This window comes from Garra rufa, chromosome 5, assembly GCF_049309525.1.
Source record: "Garra rufa chromosome 5, GarRuf1.0, whole genome shotgun sequence".
In the NCBI taxonomy this organism is placed as follows: domain Eukaryota; kingdom Metazoa; phylum Chordata; class Actinopteri; order Cypriniformes; family Cyprinidae; genus Garra; species Garra rufa.
In genome coordinates this window covers 51,239,291-51,255,127 of record NC_133365.1, presented here as the reverse complement: position 1 = coordinate 51,255,127, position 15,837 = coordinate 51,239,291, and the positions used below count along the sequence as shown (strand labels likewise).

At 32.7% G+C, this 15,837-nt stretch overlaps 1 protein-coding gene across 1 annotated transcript in view; it reads left to right on the top strand.

The window, feature by feature from the left end:
• The window catches only part of tnks1bp1 (tankyrase 1 binding protein 1), a 37,229-nt gene extending 21,823 nt beyond the window's left edge, over positions 1 to 15,406 (top strand). The window contains exons 4-10 of the mRNA XM_073840808.1: positions 5,974 to 6,092; positions 7,465 to 7,597; positions 8,505 to 8,670; positions 9,228 to 9,364; positions 10,195 to 10,343; positions 11,536 to 11,624; positions 14,341 to 15,406. Coding sequence (XP_073696909.1) covers positions 5,974 to 6,092; positions 7,465 to 7,597; positions 8,505 to 8,670; positions 9,228 to 9,364; positions 10,195 to 10,343; positions 11,536 to 11,611 — 780 coding nt within the window. The 3' untranslated portion in view covers positions 11,612 to 11,624; positions 14,341 to 15,406. The remainder of the gene's footprint in view (positions 1 to 5,973; positions 6,093 to 7,464; positions 7,598 to 8,504; positions 8,671 to 9,227; positions 9,365 to 10,194; positions 10,344 to 11,535; positions 11,625 to 14,340) is intronic.
• The last annotated feature ends 431 nt before the right edge of the window (positions 15,407 to 15,837 follow it).

The window sequence follows — 15,837 nt, the reverse complement described above, 5'->3', positions numbered from 1 at the left end:
TACCTCATTTGATGATGCGGAGTTCTATGAAAAAAAATCTATGAAAACTTTCCATGCCATTCAGTTTTTCGCAAAATAAGAATGAAGATTTTTCAATATTACTAAAGCAGTCAAATGTCAAAACTTTTGTTTTCTAAAAAGGAGTGGGGCAATTGTGTTCAAATATCACATTTATTGTCAAAGAACTAAAACAAAATAAGCATTTTGTATGTAATAAAACACCCATAGATTTAGCAGAAAACATCTGGGTCATGTTTGCATTTTCTTCTGTCATTTTGTTACTTCTAACCTTAAAAGGATGATGCATAAAATAATGTCTTCAGAATTATTTATGCATGTGAAAATGAGATGAGAAATCGAGAAATAGTTGTAATCTGGCTTAGAGGAAGACAAGTATCATATCTTTGATTCAGTTTTTCTGCTGATTAAGGGATAATACAAGACGTCTTCACCTTACAAATGGTTATCTAAAGCAAAAATGCTACAGAATGCATTTGCAAGTGTGACATGATTGAGCAAAACATGCATAAGAAACGAGTATAGCAAATATGATGCAGGACGATATTATTATTATTATTATTATTCATTGAAATCTGATTACAATTCCTGCTGCTGCACATGCAGGTGCATGAGTCAGTGTGTTCACATCAAATATGCTTAAACAGGATGTGAGGCGTTCTGGAATAATTTGGAATCTCGAGCTGTCTAGGCTTGTTTTTACTCACTCGTGAATTTGCTCATCCTCTCATTTGGATATTCTTTCCCTATGTGCATCTTTGTCAGCCATGACAGGTCTCGGTCCACCCAAACCAATTTGGTGAATATGACACCCAGCCCACAGACATGCACGTGTGTATACAGAAGTTAATTAAAAATACAGTAAAAACAGTAATATTGTGAAATTTTATTGCGATTTAAAATAACCAATTTTTATTTAAATATATTTTAGTATGTAATTTATTCCTGTGATGAAAAGATGAATTTTCAGCATCATTACTCCAGTCTTCAGTGTCACATGATCCTTCAGAAATCATTCTAATATGCTGATTTGCTGCTCAAAAAACAGTCTTACCAGCACTGAAAACAGTTGTGCTGCTTCATATTTTTATCTAAACTGTGATGCATTAATAGATTTCTTTTATGAAAAGAACAGCATTTATTTGAAATCAAAATCTTGTAGTTTCTTTTCATCTTACTGACTGCATTTGATTGGTAAAATTAGTCTGTATAAAGTTTAACAATGTGTTTTAGGTTACTAGTTTCTGCATGACTCATGGATTGTTGCTAAAATATCGCGAGACGACTCTAATGTTGCTCATAGAACTGCAGAGCAGCACTTTAGTCCTCTCCTAAATTTCCCTAGTGACCAACTACACAAATTAAAGCTGCACATTGGCCATGTTTACACGCACATCATTTGCTCATGTACATGCAAATTGTGGTCAAGCATTATGCTGCATTTTCAGCAATCCTGCATCGTATTGTAGTCTATTTCTTGGCTTTTACAGTTTCCTGTATTACATAGATCATTTATGTTTGGACATGAATAGAAATACGTTTTGTAAATTTCCTGCCGTCAATATATCAAAACTTATTTTTTAATTAGTAATATGTATAGCTAAGAACTTCATTTGGACAACTTTAAAGGCAATTTTCTCATTATTTCGATTTTTTTCCACCCTCGGATTCCAAAATCCTTAGTTCACAAAAAGTTGTTATGCTCGCTTGAGGTGGTTTTTGACTTGTGCAAATAATGGAAAACGGAAATGCATTTTGCGGAAAAAAAAAGTCAAATGACTTTGCGCCATGGGACGGGATAACTTGACTAACCAGTGTATCGATCTCATTGCAGTGTCTGAAATGTTGTTATGGTCATTATTAAATGCCTGAGCAAAATCTGTTGTTGCAGTATTCCTGTGTAATTGCCTCCCAGAACTGTATTACATGACTGCGTTCCCAAACAGCTGGCATCTGCCTCTAAAAAGCCTCTCTGAGGCGCAAGTAATTTATTATATTAAAAAAATTATTATATACAGTGGCTTTTCCTACTTTTCTTAAGGATATTTAGTGCCAGTTCATCAGGAAATGTTCTCTTTGACTTGGAAACGGTAATTCTCGGCAATTTACAAATCCGATATTCCAATTTTGCGCATACGTTTGAATAAAAACCCAGTTAATGTGAGTTATAGGTGGTTGGCATGGTAGGCACTCGTATACTAAGTCTCATCTTGGCTGTGATGCAAGATAAAATTGTTACAGTTGTTTGGAAAAATAAAATTCATGTTCCACACATCAGCCAAAACAGAAAAACTTAAGCCGATTAGAATTGCAAAGTTGTGAACTCCGTTTTTTAGGTTCAAGACAGGGTATGTCGAAAAACTCCCATCTTAATTTGTCCCTCAACTTCAAAATCGTCCTACATCTTTGTTTTACCTTTTTTGTTAATGGTGTTTGATCTTCTTTGCATGTTTAATTTGCAAACACCGGGTTGGTATTTCTGCAGCGATGGGGGGTGATTTTAAAATAATTTTTGCATTTGAAATTTTGCAACTTTTTTTTTTTAATTTTAAAAGCTTTCTGATACTTTTTGGAACTTTTAGAAAGTTTTGGAGAGTTTGTGCATTTTTCCACCCCTTTGCAAGCCGCCGATGCCGATAATTAAAAAAATGCCAAATATCGGCCGATATATCGGTCAACCACTTAACATTACTTCATCAGAGTATCTTTTTTAATATATATGTTTAGTAAAATAAATATGTGACCCTGGACCACAAAACCAGTCATAAGGTTAAATTTGACAAAACTGAGACTTATACATCATATGAAAGCTCAATAAATAAGCTTTCCATTGATGTATGGTTTGTTAGGATAGGACAATATTTGGCTGAGATACATCTATTTGAAATCAGAAATCTGAGGATGCAAAAAAATCAAAAAGACTGAGAAAATCACCTTTAACGTTGTCCAAATTAGGTTCTTAACAATGCATATTACAAATCAAAAATTACATTTTGATATGTTTACAGTAGGAATTTTACAAAAAATCTTCATGGAACATGAACTTTACTTAATTTCTTAATGATTTTTGGCATAAAAGAAAAATCTAAAATTTTGACCCATGCAATGTATTTTTGGCTATTGCTACAAATATACCCCAGCGACTTAAGACTGGTTTTGTGCTCCAGGGTCACATATAAATATTAAAATAAATATTTTAGAAATTACAGTCAAACCAAAATGTATTCAGGCACCTTCAACATTTCTCATATTATCACAGTTTATTCACTATAGTTTAGAAAATGGTAATAAAATATGACAAGAACTAACCTTGATAGAAAGGTATGTAATGGATCAACCAAAAATTGTTAGAATGACCATATTTACACAACTACCAATATTTTATTGACTAATTACCAAGCAATTCTTAATTTTGTTTAGTCTGTGGTGTAAAGAAAAAACACTTAAGCAAAACATGGTCAGGTCAAAGTGTCTGAATAATTTTTGTTCCCAAATTTTACTGGTAGTCCACTGTATGAAGAATTTTTGGGTATAATATGTCACAGTTTACTTTAGTTTGCTACCCTCACTTATATAAATGAACTATAGTGTCCTGCACCCTCTAGTAAAAAAAATATCAAAAATTATATCTGGTGTCTGAAACATTTTGGGTTTGACTGCGTTTCATTTACTTAATCTGTATTATTCCTGACAGCTGCAATAAATGGTACTATATTAATATGTATTCAAACTGCGATTTTTATTGTTGTTATTGACTCCTATTTTGAGATAAAGTAGGTTTTAAGTGATTGATCTAGTCTTTGTCATTATAATTTGACACATTTGCCACATTTTTTTTTTTTTCATATACCAAAAGAATTATACAATTTTCCCTGGTTTCCATACTTCAACACTAAAACATTACACACAAGAATTTTTAAGAGCCTCCGACTTCAACAAGAAATCTGTTGTCTGTGGTCTGTTTTTTCTGAATAACGTTCAGATCAGAGGTATAGTCCAGGAGTCATTTCTATTGTATATACATATGATTATCTTGTGATGTGAACGCTGTAGAATGAATATTACTCAATGTCCTGCTCACAGAGAACTTGTTTACAAGGAAATGTTTTGTTTCCTAGTAACGATTCCTGAAGGCTGACATGTTTTAAACAGCAAGAGTGACGTGAAATTCAAAGTATTCTGGTCTGTGTACAAAGAAGACTGAGAGAGAGAATGTGTGTTTGTTGTGTTTGTAAAGGACAGTTTCGCCCCTGTGACCATGTCAGCTCATTAAAACACGTATGCTTGGATTGTTTGTACTTTTCTGTTTGCAGTGTATGTGGTTTTGGTGTGTTTTTTTTTTTTTTTTACCTGCTATGAATATATATATATATATATATATATATTTTTTTTTTTTTTTTTTTTTACACTTCAATTTTAGTTGCAATTATTTACATATATCAAAATGAAACCTTATTAGAAATATTTAACATTTTAAAATATATACAGTTGAGGCCAAAAGTTTGCATCCCTGTTTCAGAATCATTAAAAATGTTATGGTATGTTATGTCAATGTTATGTTATGTATTGTATAAGATATTTCACATAAAAAAATGTTGAATTTAAAAAAAAGGAACGTTGTTAAAATGTCTACTGTTTTTCAGAAAAGTCCTTCATGTCCCACAGATTCTTTGGCTTTCCAGCATTTTTGTGTATTTTGAGATCCATCTTTTAACACCGTGGACAACTGAGGGACTCATATGCAACTATTACAGAAGGTTCAAACACTCACTGATGCTCCAGAAGGAAAAAACATGCGTTTAGAGCCGGGGGTGAAAACTTTTGAACAGAATGGAGATGTGTACATTTTTCTAATTTTGCCTAAATATCATGTTTGTTTGTTTTTTTATTGCCCTTCAGAGTCTACAGAAGACAGTTACATGTTTCCCAGATAAGTTAAATTTACCCCGATCTTTAAATTCAAAAAGTTTTCTTAGCTCTTTCTAAGCTCTTAATGTTTCATCATGTTTCCTTCTGGAGCATCAGTGAGGGTTTGAACCTTCTGTAATAGTTGCATATGAGTCCCTCAGTTGTCCTCAGTGTGAAAAGATGGATCTCAAAATCATACAGTCATAGAGTCTTTGTTGGAAAGGGTTTAAATACACAAAAATGCTGAAAAACCAAAGAATTTGTGGGACCTGAAGGATTTTTCTGAAGAACAGCAGGCAGTTTAACTGTTCAGCACAAACAAGGGACTCATGAACAACTATCACTAAACAAAAAAAAACACAGCTGTGGATCATTCAGGTAACAACGCAGTATTAAAAATCAAGGGGATGTAAACTTTTGAACAAGGTCATTTTCATAAATTATATACAACAATCTAAGTGAAATATCTTATTCAGTCAGCACTAAATAAACAATAACATGCATTTTGTATGATTCCTCTTATTTTGGTAAAATAATTAACATTTTTAACGATTCTAAAAGGTGGATGTAAACTTTTGACCTCAACTGTATGTAAATAAAATAAATAAAAAACAGAAGCACATGACAAAATTACATAAATTAAACTAAAACTGAAATGAAATCACTTTTTTAATTGTACTGGGATGACTCCTTGGAATGTGTGTTTGATAATAATAAAAAATAATAATTTTAAAAGAAAATTGTAAATTGTAAAAACTGAAATGAAATCTGAAAACTAAAAGCTAATTTAAAATATTAATGAAAACGTAATAATTTATAAAAAATAATTGTAAAAAACACTGGTTTGAGATGGTTTGGTGCTGGTCTTGACATGCTGTTTATAAAAGAAACTTGATCAACCAGCATGGTCTTCATAGTAGAGCTGGTTAAGCTAGTTAAGAAGCCCTTCGGCTACAGCAGCATCAATAACCCAACCCTCAGCAGGACCTTATGTAATATGAGTATTGAAGTACGTCTGTGTTTGTTTTCTCTCTTTAAACCCCTCAGGGTCAGTTGAAGGACGGTGAACCTGAGGAAGACCAAGTTGCAGAACACAGAGACACAGACACAGAGAATCTAATCGGGGAAACCGACGAACAAAGTGAAAACAACGAGACTGTTGATGAGTAAGAAATATCTACAACATGACTCATCATCATTTTCATTGACACAATCATCCTTCAGTTGTCTTTTGAACATCTGACAGTAGTGTTAGATCAGTGTTGTGGAGCTACTAATTAAAGCTAGCAATGCTCCTGACTTTTTGGTGTCTCAAAAAAATGTTGTTTTTCCAGTAACAAGTTATTTTCATTTCCCCCAGTGTCAGGTGACAAAATTTGTATATTGCTGTGTTTTATGTATTGTGTACACAGTCTTGCAGGCGAATGAGTTTATGAGGCAATAATAAAACTCTAAAGTCTTATGAAATGCCCTCCACTAACTGAAAAGTTCAGCAAATTTTTCTTTTATGTCAAAAATCATTAGGATATTAAGTAAAGATCATGTTCCATGAGGATATTTTCTACATTTCCTACCAGAAATATATCAAAACTTAATTTCTGATTAGTTATATGCATTGCTAAGAACTTCATTTGACCAACTTTAAAGGTGATTTTCTCAATATTAAAAATTTTTTGCACCCTCAGATTTCAGATTTTCAAATAGTTATATCTCAGCCAAATATTGTCCTATCCTAACAAACCTACATCAATGGAAGGCATATTTGTTCAGCTTTCAGATGATAAATACATCTTAATTGCACCTTTTAAATAGTTTTGTGGTCCAGGGTCACATTTTGTTTTGATGATTTATTATTAACCGTTGCAAAATACAGATTCAGTTATTAATAACACAGTATTTAGTCCTATCTTCAAGGTATCTTCTAGCAAATGTATTATTTTGTGTAATGCTTATATTTAATTTATATAAATAAGATTTTATAGTTTTATTAGTGTAGTTCTGTGTGTTCAAGTTTGACATCGCCCTAAATTAATGTTTGCATTTATCAAAGGAATTGCATAACTTTGTTACACAAATAGATCCAACATCATTAGTAGTTAGATTTTATTGTAATTTTACTATTTTTTTTAATTTTGTTATTATTGAGAATTTTTCTATTTTTATTTATTTGTTTATCTTTGTATTTTCTGATATCATTGTTGTTGTTTTTTTGTTTGTTTTTTGTAGTTATGTTTTTGTTGTTTTTAGTACATCAATTTAAATTAAATGAAAATGAGAAATGTTGCTATGGCAACTTTTTTATTTCAAGTAACAAAAATGTGTTTTAAAAATGTGTTTTTTTATAGATTTAGTTAACTATAATAACCCTGGTTTAATGTATCTTCCTCAACACAGCATTATACATAGTAACCTTTAGAGTCATTAGACATTAGGTTTGCTCAGACTGTCTCCTAGTGGTCATTAAAAGCATTTAACATCAGTTCTCTTGCTGTAGACTTACTATACATGTGGGTTGAGTTCATGTTTTTATCTGTCCAGTCACGCTGCACAGATCAGAATCAATCAAGCTCTACAGAGACTGACTCAGGTCAAACAACGAAATACATCGACTGGTTCAGACACAGCAGACATCCCAGTTCAGGAGGAGCTTGAACCGCTACCAGTTCTTGAGGTATATTTCAGTTACGAATTTATTAAATGTATTTATTATATATTATAATAAACGTTTACTTTATATACACTATCAGTCAAAAGTTTTTGAACAGTAAGATTTTTAATGTTTTTAAAAGAAGTCTCTTCTGCTCACCAAGCCTGCATTTATTTGATCCAAAGTGCAATAAAAACAGTACAATTATTAAATATTTTTACTATTTAAAATAACTATTTTATATTTGAATACATTTTAAAATGTAGTTTATTCCTGTGATCAAAGCTGAATTTTCAGCATCATTACTCCAATCTTTCAGAAATCATTCTAATATGCTGATTTGCAGCTCAAGGATTATAGAAATTAATACTTTTATTTAGCAAGGATGCTTTAAATTGATCAAAAGTGATGAGAAAGACATCTGTAATGTTAATGTTTCAGATAAATGCTGTGCTTCTGAACTTTCTATTCATCAAAGAAACCTGAACAAATTCTACTCCACTGTTTTCAACATTATAATAATAGTTTTTTGAGCAGCAAATCTGAATATTAGAATGATTTCTGAGGGATTGTGTGCCTGAAAAAAATGATGATAAAAAAATAGCTTTGAAATCGAAAGAAAAATTACATTTTGGAACATTGATTCAAATAGAAAACAGTTATTTTAAATAGTAAAAATATTTCAGAATTTGACTGTTTTTGTACTTTGGATCAAATAAATGCAGGCTTGGTGAGCAGAAGAGACTTCTTTAAAAAAAAAAAACATTAAACATCTTACTGTTTTAAAACTTTTGACTGGTAGTGTATAACATAAAGTATATAACAATTTTTTACATTTGTATATAATGTAATAAAAACATAATATAGCTCATTGTGCACCTATTAATGTGTGTATTTGTGTATATTTTGTCTATGTAAAATTCTGGATCAGTCTGCAGCTCCTCTATTGGACTCCAGCGTTTTCCGTTCGAAGGTTGATTTGGGAAAGAAAAGGAGCATAAAGCGTGCCAGACCTACACGTGCCGTCCGACAGAGAGCTGGCCTTCCCGCTCTGACAGAGGGAACACAACCCGACTGGAGGTTCTGCGACTCCACAGGTGACTCCACATCATTTTACATTCAATATCGAATTGCAACTGTGTTACATGATGTTTCATTTTCAGCCTAAATGTGACCCTGGTCCACAAAACCAGTCATAAGGGTAATTTTTTTTAATTGAGATGTATCATCTAAGTAAAAGCTGAATACGTAAGCTTTCATTTGATGTGTGATTTGTTAGGATAGAACAATATTTGTCTGAGATACAACTATTTGAAAATCTGTAATCTGAGGGTGCAAAAAAATCTAAATATTGAGAAAATTGCCTTTAAAGTTGTCAAAATGAAGTTCTTAGTAATGCATATTACTAATCAAACATCAAGTTTTAATATATTTATAGGAAATTTACCAAATATCTTCATAGAACATGATCTTTATTTTGGCATATAAGAAAAATCACTAATTTTGACCCATATAATGTATTTTTGGCTATTAGTACAAATATACCTGTGCTACTTAAGACTTGGTTTTGTGGCCCAGGGTCACAAATCCTTTAGAATCTGTGTGAATTCACTGTACAAACTCTACAAATCTTTATGTCAATGATCTATTACAGATGCAAAAGATCAGTGTTCCAATGGAGCGGGTTCTGAATCAGAAGAGGAACCGTCCCGGGACGTCACGTCCTCTCCAGCCCCGAGCCAGCCCAAGAGAGTCCCTGTGTTTCCTGGATTGGACCCTTCAGCCCTTATGGTAATAGACTTGTGATGCTGGTAAATGTCTGGATTTGGAGGCTTAACTAATTAAACCAGCTGGGTTTAGGTTTAGGCTTAGGCTTGCTTTACTGAAAAGACCATACTTGTCAGAAAGTTTTTAATAAATATAGTGCCCCAATGAGTCATGGTTTCACATAATCCCACACTCTGTTTCTATTTTTGAGACACTGCACCACGGACAAAGCCACTTTTATTTTGCCCAGTCATCTAAAATACACTACTGTTTAAAAATTTGTGGGTAGGAAGAGTTTTTATTGTTTCGAAAAAAGAAATTAATGTTCTAAGGCTCCAAAAATTCTAATTTAACCAAAAATACAGTAAAAAAAAAAAAACAATAATATTGTGAAATATTATTACAATTTCAAATAAGTATTTTCTATTTAAATATATATTTAAAATATAATTTATTCCTGTGATGTAAAGCTGAATTTTCAGCATCATTACTCCAATCTTTAGTGTCACGTGATCCTTCAGAAATCATTCTAATATGCTGATTTACTGCTTAAATAATTTTTTTTTGATTCTTTGACGGATAGAAATTTTAAAAGAACAGCATTTATTTAAAATATGCATCTTTGTAACATTATAAATGCCTTTACCATCACTTTTGATAAATTTAATGCATCCATAATTAAAAGTATTTCTTTAAAAAAATAAAAATAACATCTCACTGACCCTAAACTTTTGGACAGTATAGACTGCTATGAATTAATTAGCCAGTTTGTGATGTTTGCGGTTTCTTATCTACTTACTTAAATCATATTTTGTTCACAACCATGTTCCTAAAGTCTCATCTTTCTCTCAAAGGCTCAGCTAAAGCGGAGAAGTGGAGTCGTAGAAACAGAAAGTCCAACAGAAGCACAGACACCTCCGTCTGTCTCTGCACGCACTCCCCGCACACCCAACAGGACCCTCGGCCCCAGAGTACTGCCCCCTGTTGATGCCAAGGACAGTGGGTATGTGCGATCAGAAACTTTGTCAAAAAAAAAACTATTTTATATTTTATTTAGTCACATTTTTATGGTCAGATCAGCTTTTATAACTTTAAAAGGGAAAATTCAACCCTATAAAGCCTACTGTAGCATGTTTGCAACTTTGCTAAAAAAAAAAACTCGTTGCACAATGCACACAATCCACTATATGGCTTCTGTCATCTGATTGATTAAAAAAAGAAACTCTTTACTGAATTTATAACGTAAATGTAAGAAAAGTGTGTATATTGTTAGTAACATTTAAAGATGAACACTTACTGGACTGAATACACTTAGGTTTACTTGATTATCCATTATCATTTTTTTAGAAAAATAATTTTATCAAATATGATCATCAGGTTTTTGAGGAGCGTATATTTGTTCATCTCTCAAACATCGTTGTATTGCATTGTATGTTTCAAACTACAGAGCTTTGATCATACAACTAAGCATTTAAATACCATCTTACTATTGGGAGATATAGTGTGACAACTGATGTTTATGCATTTTATGAAAGTAGTCTGCAAATACGATGCTCATCAAAAACACATACTTTTTTAGATTCTTTTTAATATTTGTCTTAAGGTTTAATAAACAGTTATAGTTAGAAATAGATTTTTATCGGACTTTAATTCCATATGTCAAGCTTTAAAGCAAAAAACTGCAAAAAACTTTTCTTACTTACATTTTTTTTGTCTTGTTTCCAGCCAAAATATGTAAAAATTCATAAATCAAGAAGGATTTTCTACACAAGTAAAAATTATAGTCTTGTTTTCAGAAAAAAGAAGTTAAAATTAGGTTTTTGCTTAATACAAGCAAAATAATCTGCCAATGGGGTAAGCAAAATTATCTTATTTCAAGCAGATAACTAGATTATTTTTCTTACCCTATTGGCAGATTATTTTGCTTGTATTAAGAATTATTTTTTCTGAAAACACAACAATAATTTTTACTTGTCTAGAAAATCCTTCTTGATTTAAGAATTTTCAGATATTGTGGCTGGAAACAAGTAAAGTAAGCAATAAAAGCAGTTTTTGCAGTGTAATTTCATAGTGCTGTTTGTTTTATTGCAGTATTTATCATTGATACACAATATGACGCTTCATTAAGCACATTTTTCTGAATACATCTGAATTATGTCAGATAACTGTAATAACTGCGATTTATGTAAATCCAGGTCCGGCTCTTCACCCTCCTGGCTGCTTGAGCTCAAATCCAAGAAGCGAATAAGTCAACCTGAAAGTGATGCATGAATCTGAAGTTCAGGTCAGTGTATGTTCTGGAATTACCTGTCCAGTCCCCTAATTCTTTAATGGGGCATAACACACACACTTTCACCCAATCTCATGTTAATCTTGAGTACTTATAGAGGAGTACTGCATCTTTCATATCTCCAAAAAAATCTTTAGTTTGATGATCATATTTACAAAAGAAATATACCACTTTACGATTCTCTCCGAAAACAGCCGAGCTCCTGGAGGCGAGCAGTGGGCGGAGCTAAAGATTGACAAGCGAGTGCTCCAACAAAACAAATATACATTTGATGCCGTTTCACTTACCAGCTGCAATTCTGAATCATGAACCGGATTTTTATAGCTTCAACCGCTCCATCTTTCAGTATCAAACAATGTGTAAATCCAGCGTCGAACTGGGCCTTGTTTATAAAAAGTTCGTCAACAAACACACAAGCAAAACTCCGTTTCTGCAAACTGCAACTACTGTTCACGTAACGCAGGGTTCTTCGGGAAGCTGAGCAAGGTTATTTTTGCTTTAAAACCAAACCACGCTTCTTTAGAGACGTTCTTCCTGAGTGAGTCCCATGCAGCCTAATGAAGCGCGCTCTTGCGCTCGCTCTGGTCGATGTGTGCGTGGGCGCGCTTTTCCGGGAGAAATGCCCATACAAGGAGTTCCACTCTCAGGACGTCATGAAGAGCCACGATCGAAAAAAAAATTCCGAAACTTGCTTGTAGGAAACCTAGAAGTGTATGGCAAGCGGTTTTAGCCTAAAATAAACTAAGTGTTACTCGTAGTAAATGCATTTCTACAAGTAACAATTCAATTAGAGAGCTCTATAATCCAATTTCTACTAGTAACAATGCCAATTAGAGAGCTCTTTAAATCAATTTTTACTAGTTACAAATACAATTAGAGAGCTCTTTAATTCAGTTCTTACTAGTAACAATTCCAATTACATAGCTCTACAAATTAAAGGTTGTATCAGCGATTTCTAGCCTCAGCCTGAAACAAAGTGTCAAATTCAGCTGAGCTTTCTTCACGATCCGCTCGCTGCCTGCCCCATAAATTGTCTGTGAAAAAAACGCGTCTCTCTGGTCAGCCTAGGGTCCGAGATATGCCAAAAAAAAACAATCGGCACTACCAACCTTTCCACAGATAAACAAACAGTGTTCCAACCAATCAGCGTCAGGGGTTTGGTGTTGCGGACTTTCGCTCCGCCTCCCTCACATCCCTGCACCAGTAGGAAAGTCCACAACACCAAACCCCTGACGCTGATTGTTTGGAACACTGTTTGTTTATCTGTGGAAAGGTTGGTAGTGCCGATTGTTTTTTTTGGCATATCTCGGACCCTAGGCTGACCAGAGAGATGCGTTTTTTTCACAGTCAATTTATGGGGCAGGCAGCGAGCGGATCGTGAAGAAAGGTCAGCTGAAATTGACACTTTATGTTTTAGGCTAGAAATCGCTGATACAACCTTTAATACTAGTCACATGTCTCCATTGACTTCCATTCATTTTTAATTACAAAGCTCTGCAACAGAATTTTTACTAGTAAGAATTTCAGTTAGAGAACTATACAATTGAATTATTACTAGTAACAATTACAATCAGAGAGCTCTCTAATTCAGTTTTACTAGTAAGAACTGAATTAGAGAGATCTCTAAATTAATTACAGAGCTCTGCAATTAAACATATCTTTAATGTGTTTTTTACTAGTAAAAATTTAATTGTAGAGCTCTGTAATTGCATTTTTACTAGTAAAAACTGAATTAGAGAGCTCTGTGATTGGAATTATTACTAGTAAAAATTGATTTAGAGAGCTCCCTAATTGTAATTGTTACTAGTAAGAATTAAATTGTAGAGCTGTCTAATTGTAATTCTATTGGGATATATATTGTGACAACTGATGTTTATATGCATTTTATGAAAGTAGTCTGCTATTAACTGATTTATAGTTGAGGTCAAAAGTTTACATACACCTTGCAGAATCTGCAAAATGTTAATTATTTGACCAAAATAAGAGGGAGCATACAAAATGCATGCTATTTTTTTTTATTCAGTATTCTTTAATGTGTTTTTTACTAGTATAAAATTGAATTGTAGAGCTCTGTAATTGCATTTTTACTAGTAATAATTAAATTAGAGAGCTCTCTAATCGGAATAGTTACTAGTAAAAACTGAATTAGAGAGCTCTGTAATTGTAATTGTTACTAGTAAGAATTAAATTGTAGAGCTTTCTAATTGTAATTCTTACTAATAATAATTTAAATGTAGAGCTTTGTAATTAAAAAATGAATGGAAGTCAATGGAGACATATGACTGGTATTCATTTGTAGAGCTCTCTAATTGGAATTGTTACTAGTAAGAAATGAATTAGAGAGCTCTTAAATTGAATTGTTACTAGTAAAAATGCAATTATGACGAGTAACGCTTAGTATATTTAAGGCTAAAACGGCTTGCCATAGAAGTGTGTATTTGGCACAGAAATGCTCTATGTCCAAATCGTTTTTTGAAACTTTGGCCATGTTTAGCATGGGAATCCAACTCTTTTACAGTGTAAATAACTTAACATGCAACCCCCTCTTTAAATAATGAAGCCTCCCAAAACTTAAGTGAAAATCCTGGAATATTTGCATGTTGCTACCTTCATCTCCAGTAGAGGGTGACAAAATCCACATGATTTATATCACTTAATTTGCTTCTTCTCACGGTTTCAAGGCTGTTTACCCTGCTGTCTTGCTTCACAGGTCGGATGCAAGAGGAACTCCTCTGCAAAGGAAGTCTGTGTGATGCCACAAAGATGCCAAAGGAACTGACTAACACGAATGAGAAGTGCAATGATCTTTCATTCTCATACTGACTGAGTATCAGACTATTTCGAGTACAAGTCCTGGACTAAACAGTTTGGAAGCTTTGCCAAGATGACGTCCTATTATGCATATTTTTACTCTTTACATGAAAGTCTGTCATAATTGTTTGGCAGCGTTATGATCGGCACAAGACGGCGCGCCTTGAAAAGCAATTGCTGTTTACTGTCTTGAACCAAGTTAATTTTACACTTATTTAATTTTGTTTACATTTATTAATCCAGCAGATGTTTTTATCTAAAGTGAGGATGGGAAAACAAGCATTCAAGATCCTTTCAGTTGGATCAGGGGCCAAATGCACGTATGGTTTGTTCGTCTCTGATCGTGGAGAAGCAGAAATCAGTATAGTTTCATGCTACAATGCACTTTAAATGAGTCAGATCACTGGAAAAGGAAAATAAACGTGCCTTAGAGCTCTTAGGCATTCCATTGCATTTGAGTTAAATATTGTGTTTCTAAAAGTCTGATCTTAAGATGTTTATTATAGCATTTTCTCTTAATTGTTTTCATTCTGTTTACAACATGACCAATTCATAAATATACTTTGATGGTTATTTGATCTCATTCAGTTTATTCCTTTGTGTTTTTCCTCTATATTTCTACTTTAATTAAAGCTAGTGAGCAGATTCAGAAGCATCAGCCGATGTGCATGGACCGGGTATTTACGATTTTTCGTTTTTTCATTTATTTTGCTGCCAATGTCTTTACAGTCCTGCCAAGAACACTTTTACAAACACAAATCAGAGTTATAATGTTTAATAAGTTGTGTTTAATTGTGTTCCTTTGAAATGTTTTTCAGTCAGGTTTATTTTTTTAGACTTCAGCTCTGTAAATTGCTGCTTGAGAAAAATGTTTACCTGTTTAATGTTGGGAAACGGGAGTTGCGCTTTATAAAAATGAATTATGAATCACAACTGTCTTCATTAAATATTTTTCTAAATGGGAATTTGTCTTTGTATATATTACTTGCGTGTGCCACAATAGAGACAATGACAGAGGTATAAAACACTCTTGTACAGTAGGTCAAATTCATTTATGCCATTTTTCAGAATTTAATTATTAATAATTCATTTTCTTTAAGGAAATATTACTATTTAGGTTTAATTTAAAAGTATATACATATTAATTTGTTACATTTAATATATTTTATACCTAAAATAAGTCTTTTTAAAATGTGTTTGTCAATTTTCAAAATTGATTTAAATGTTTTTGTATTAAATAATAATTGATTTCCTTTTGTCTTTTTTAAATGCAATTTAAGTTTAATTTAAAAAAAAAGTTGTGTTTAATTGTGTCCCCTATTGTTACTTCTTAACTACATTTTATACCAAAATTAATTTTAATTTATTTGTCAATTTCAAACTTGATTTCAATGTT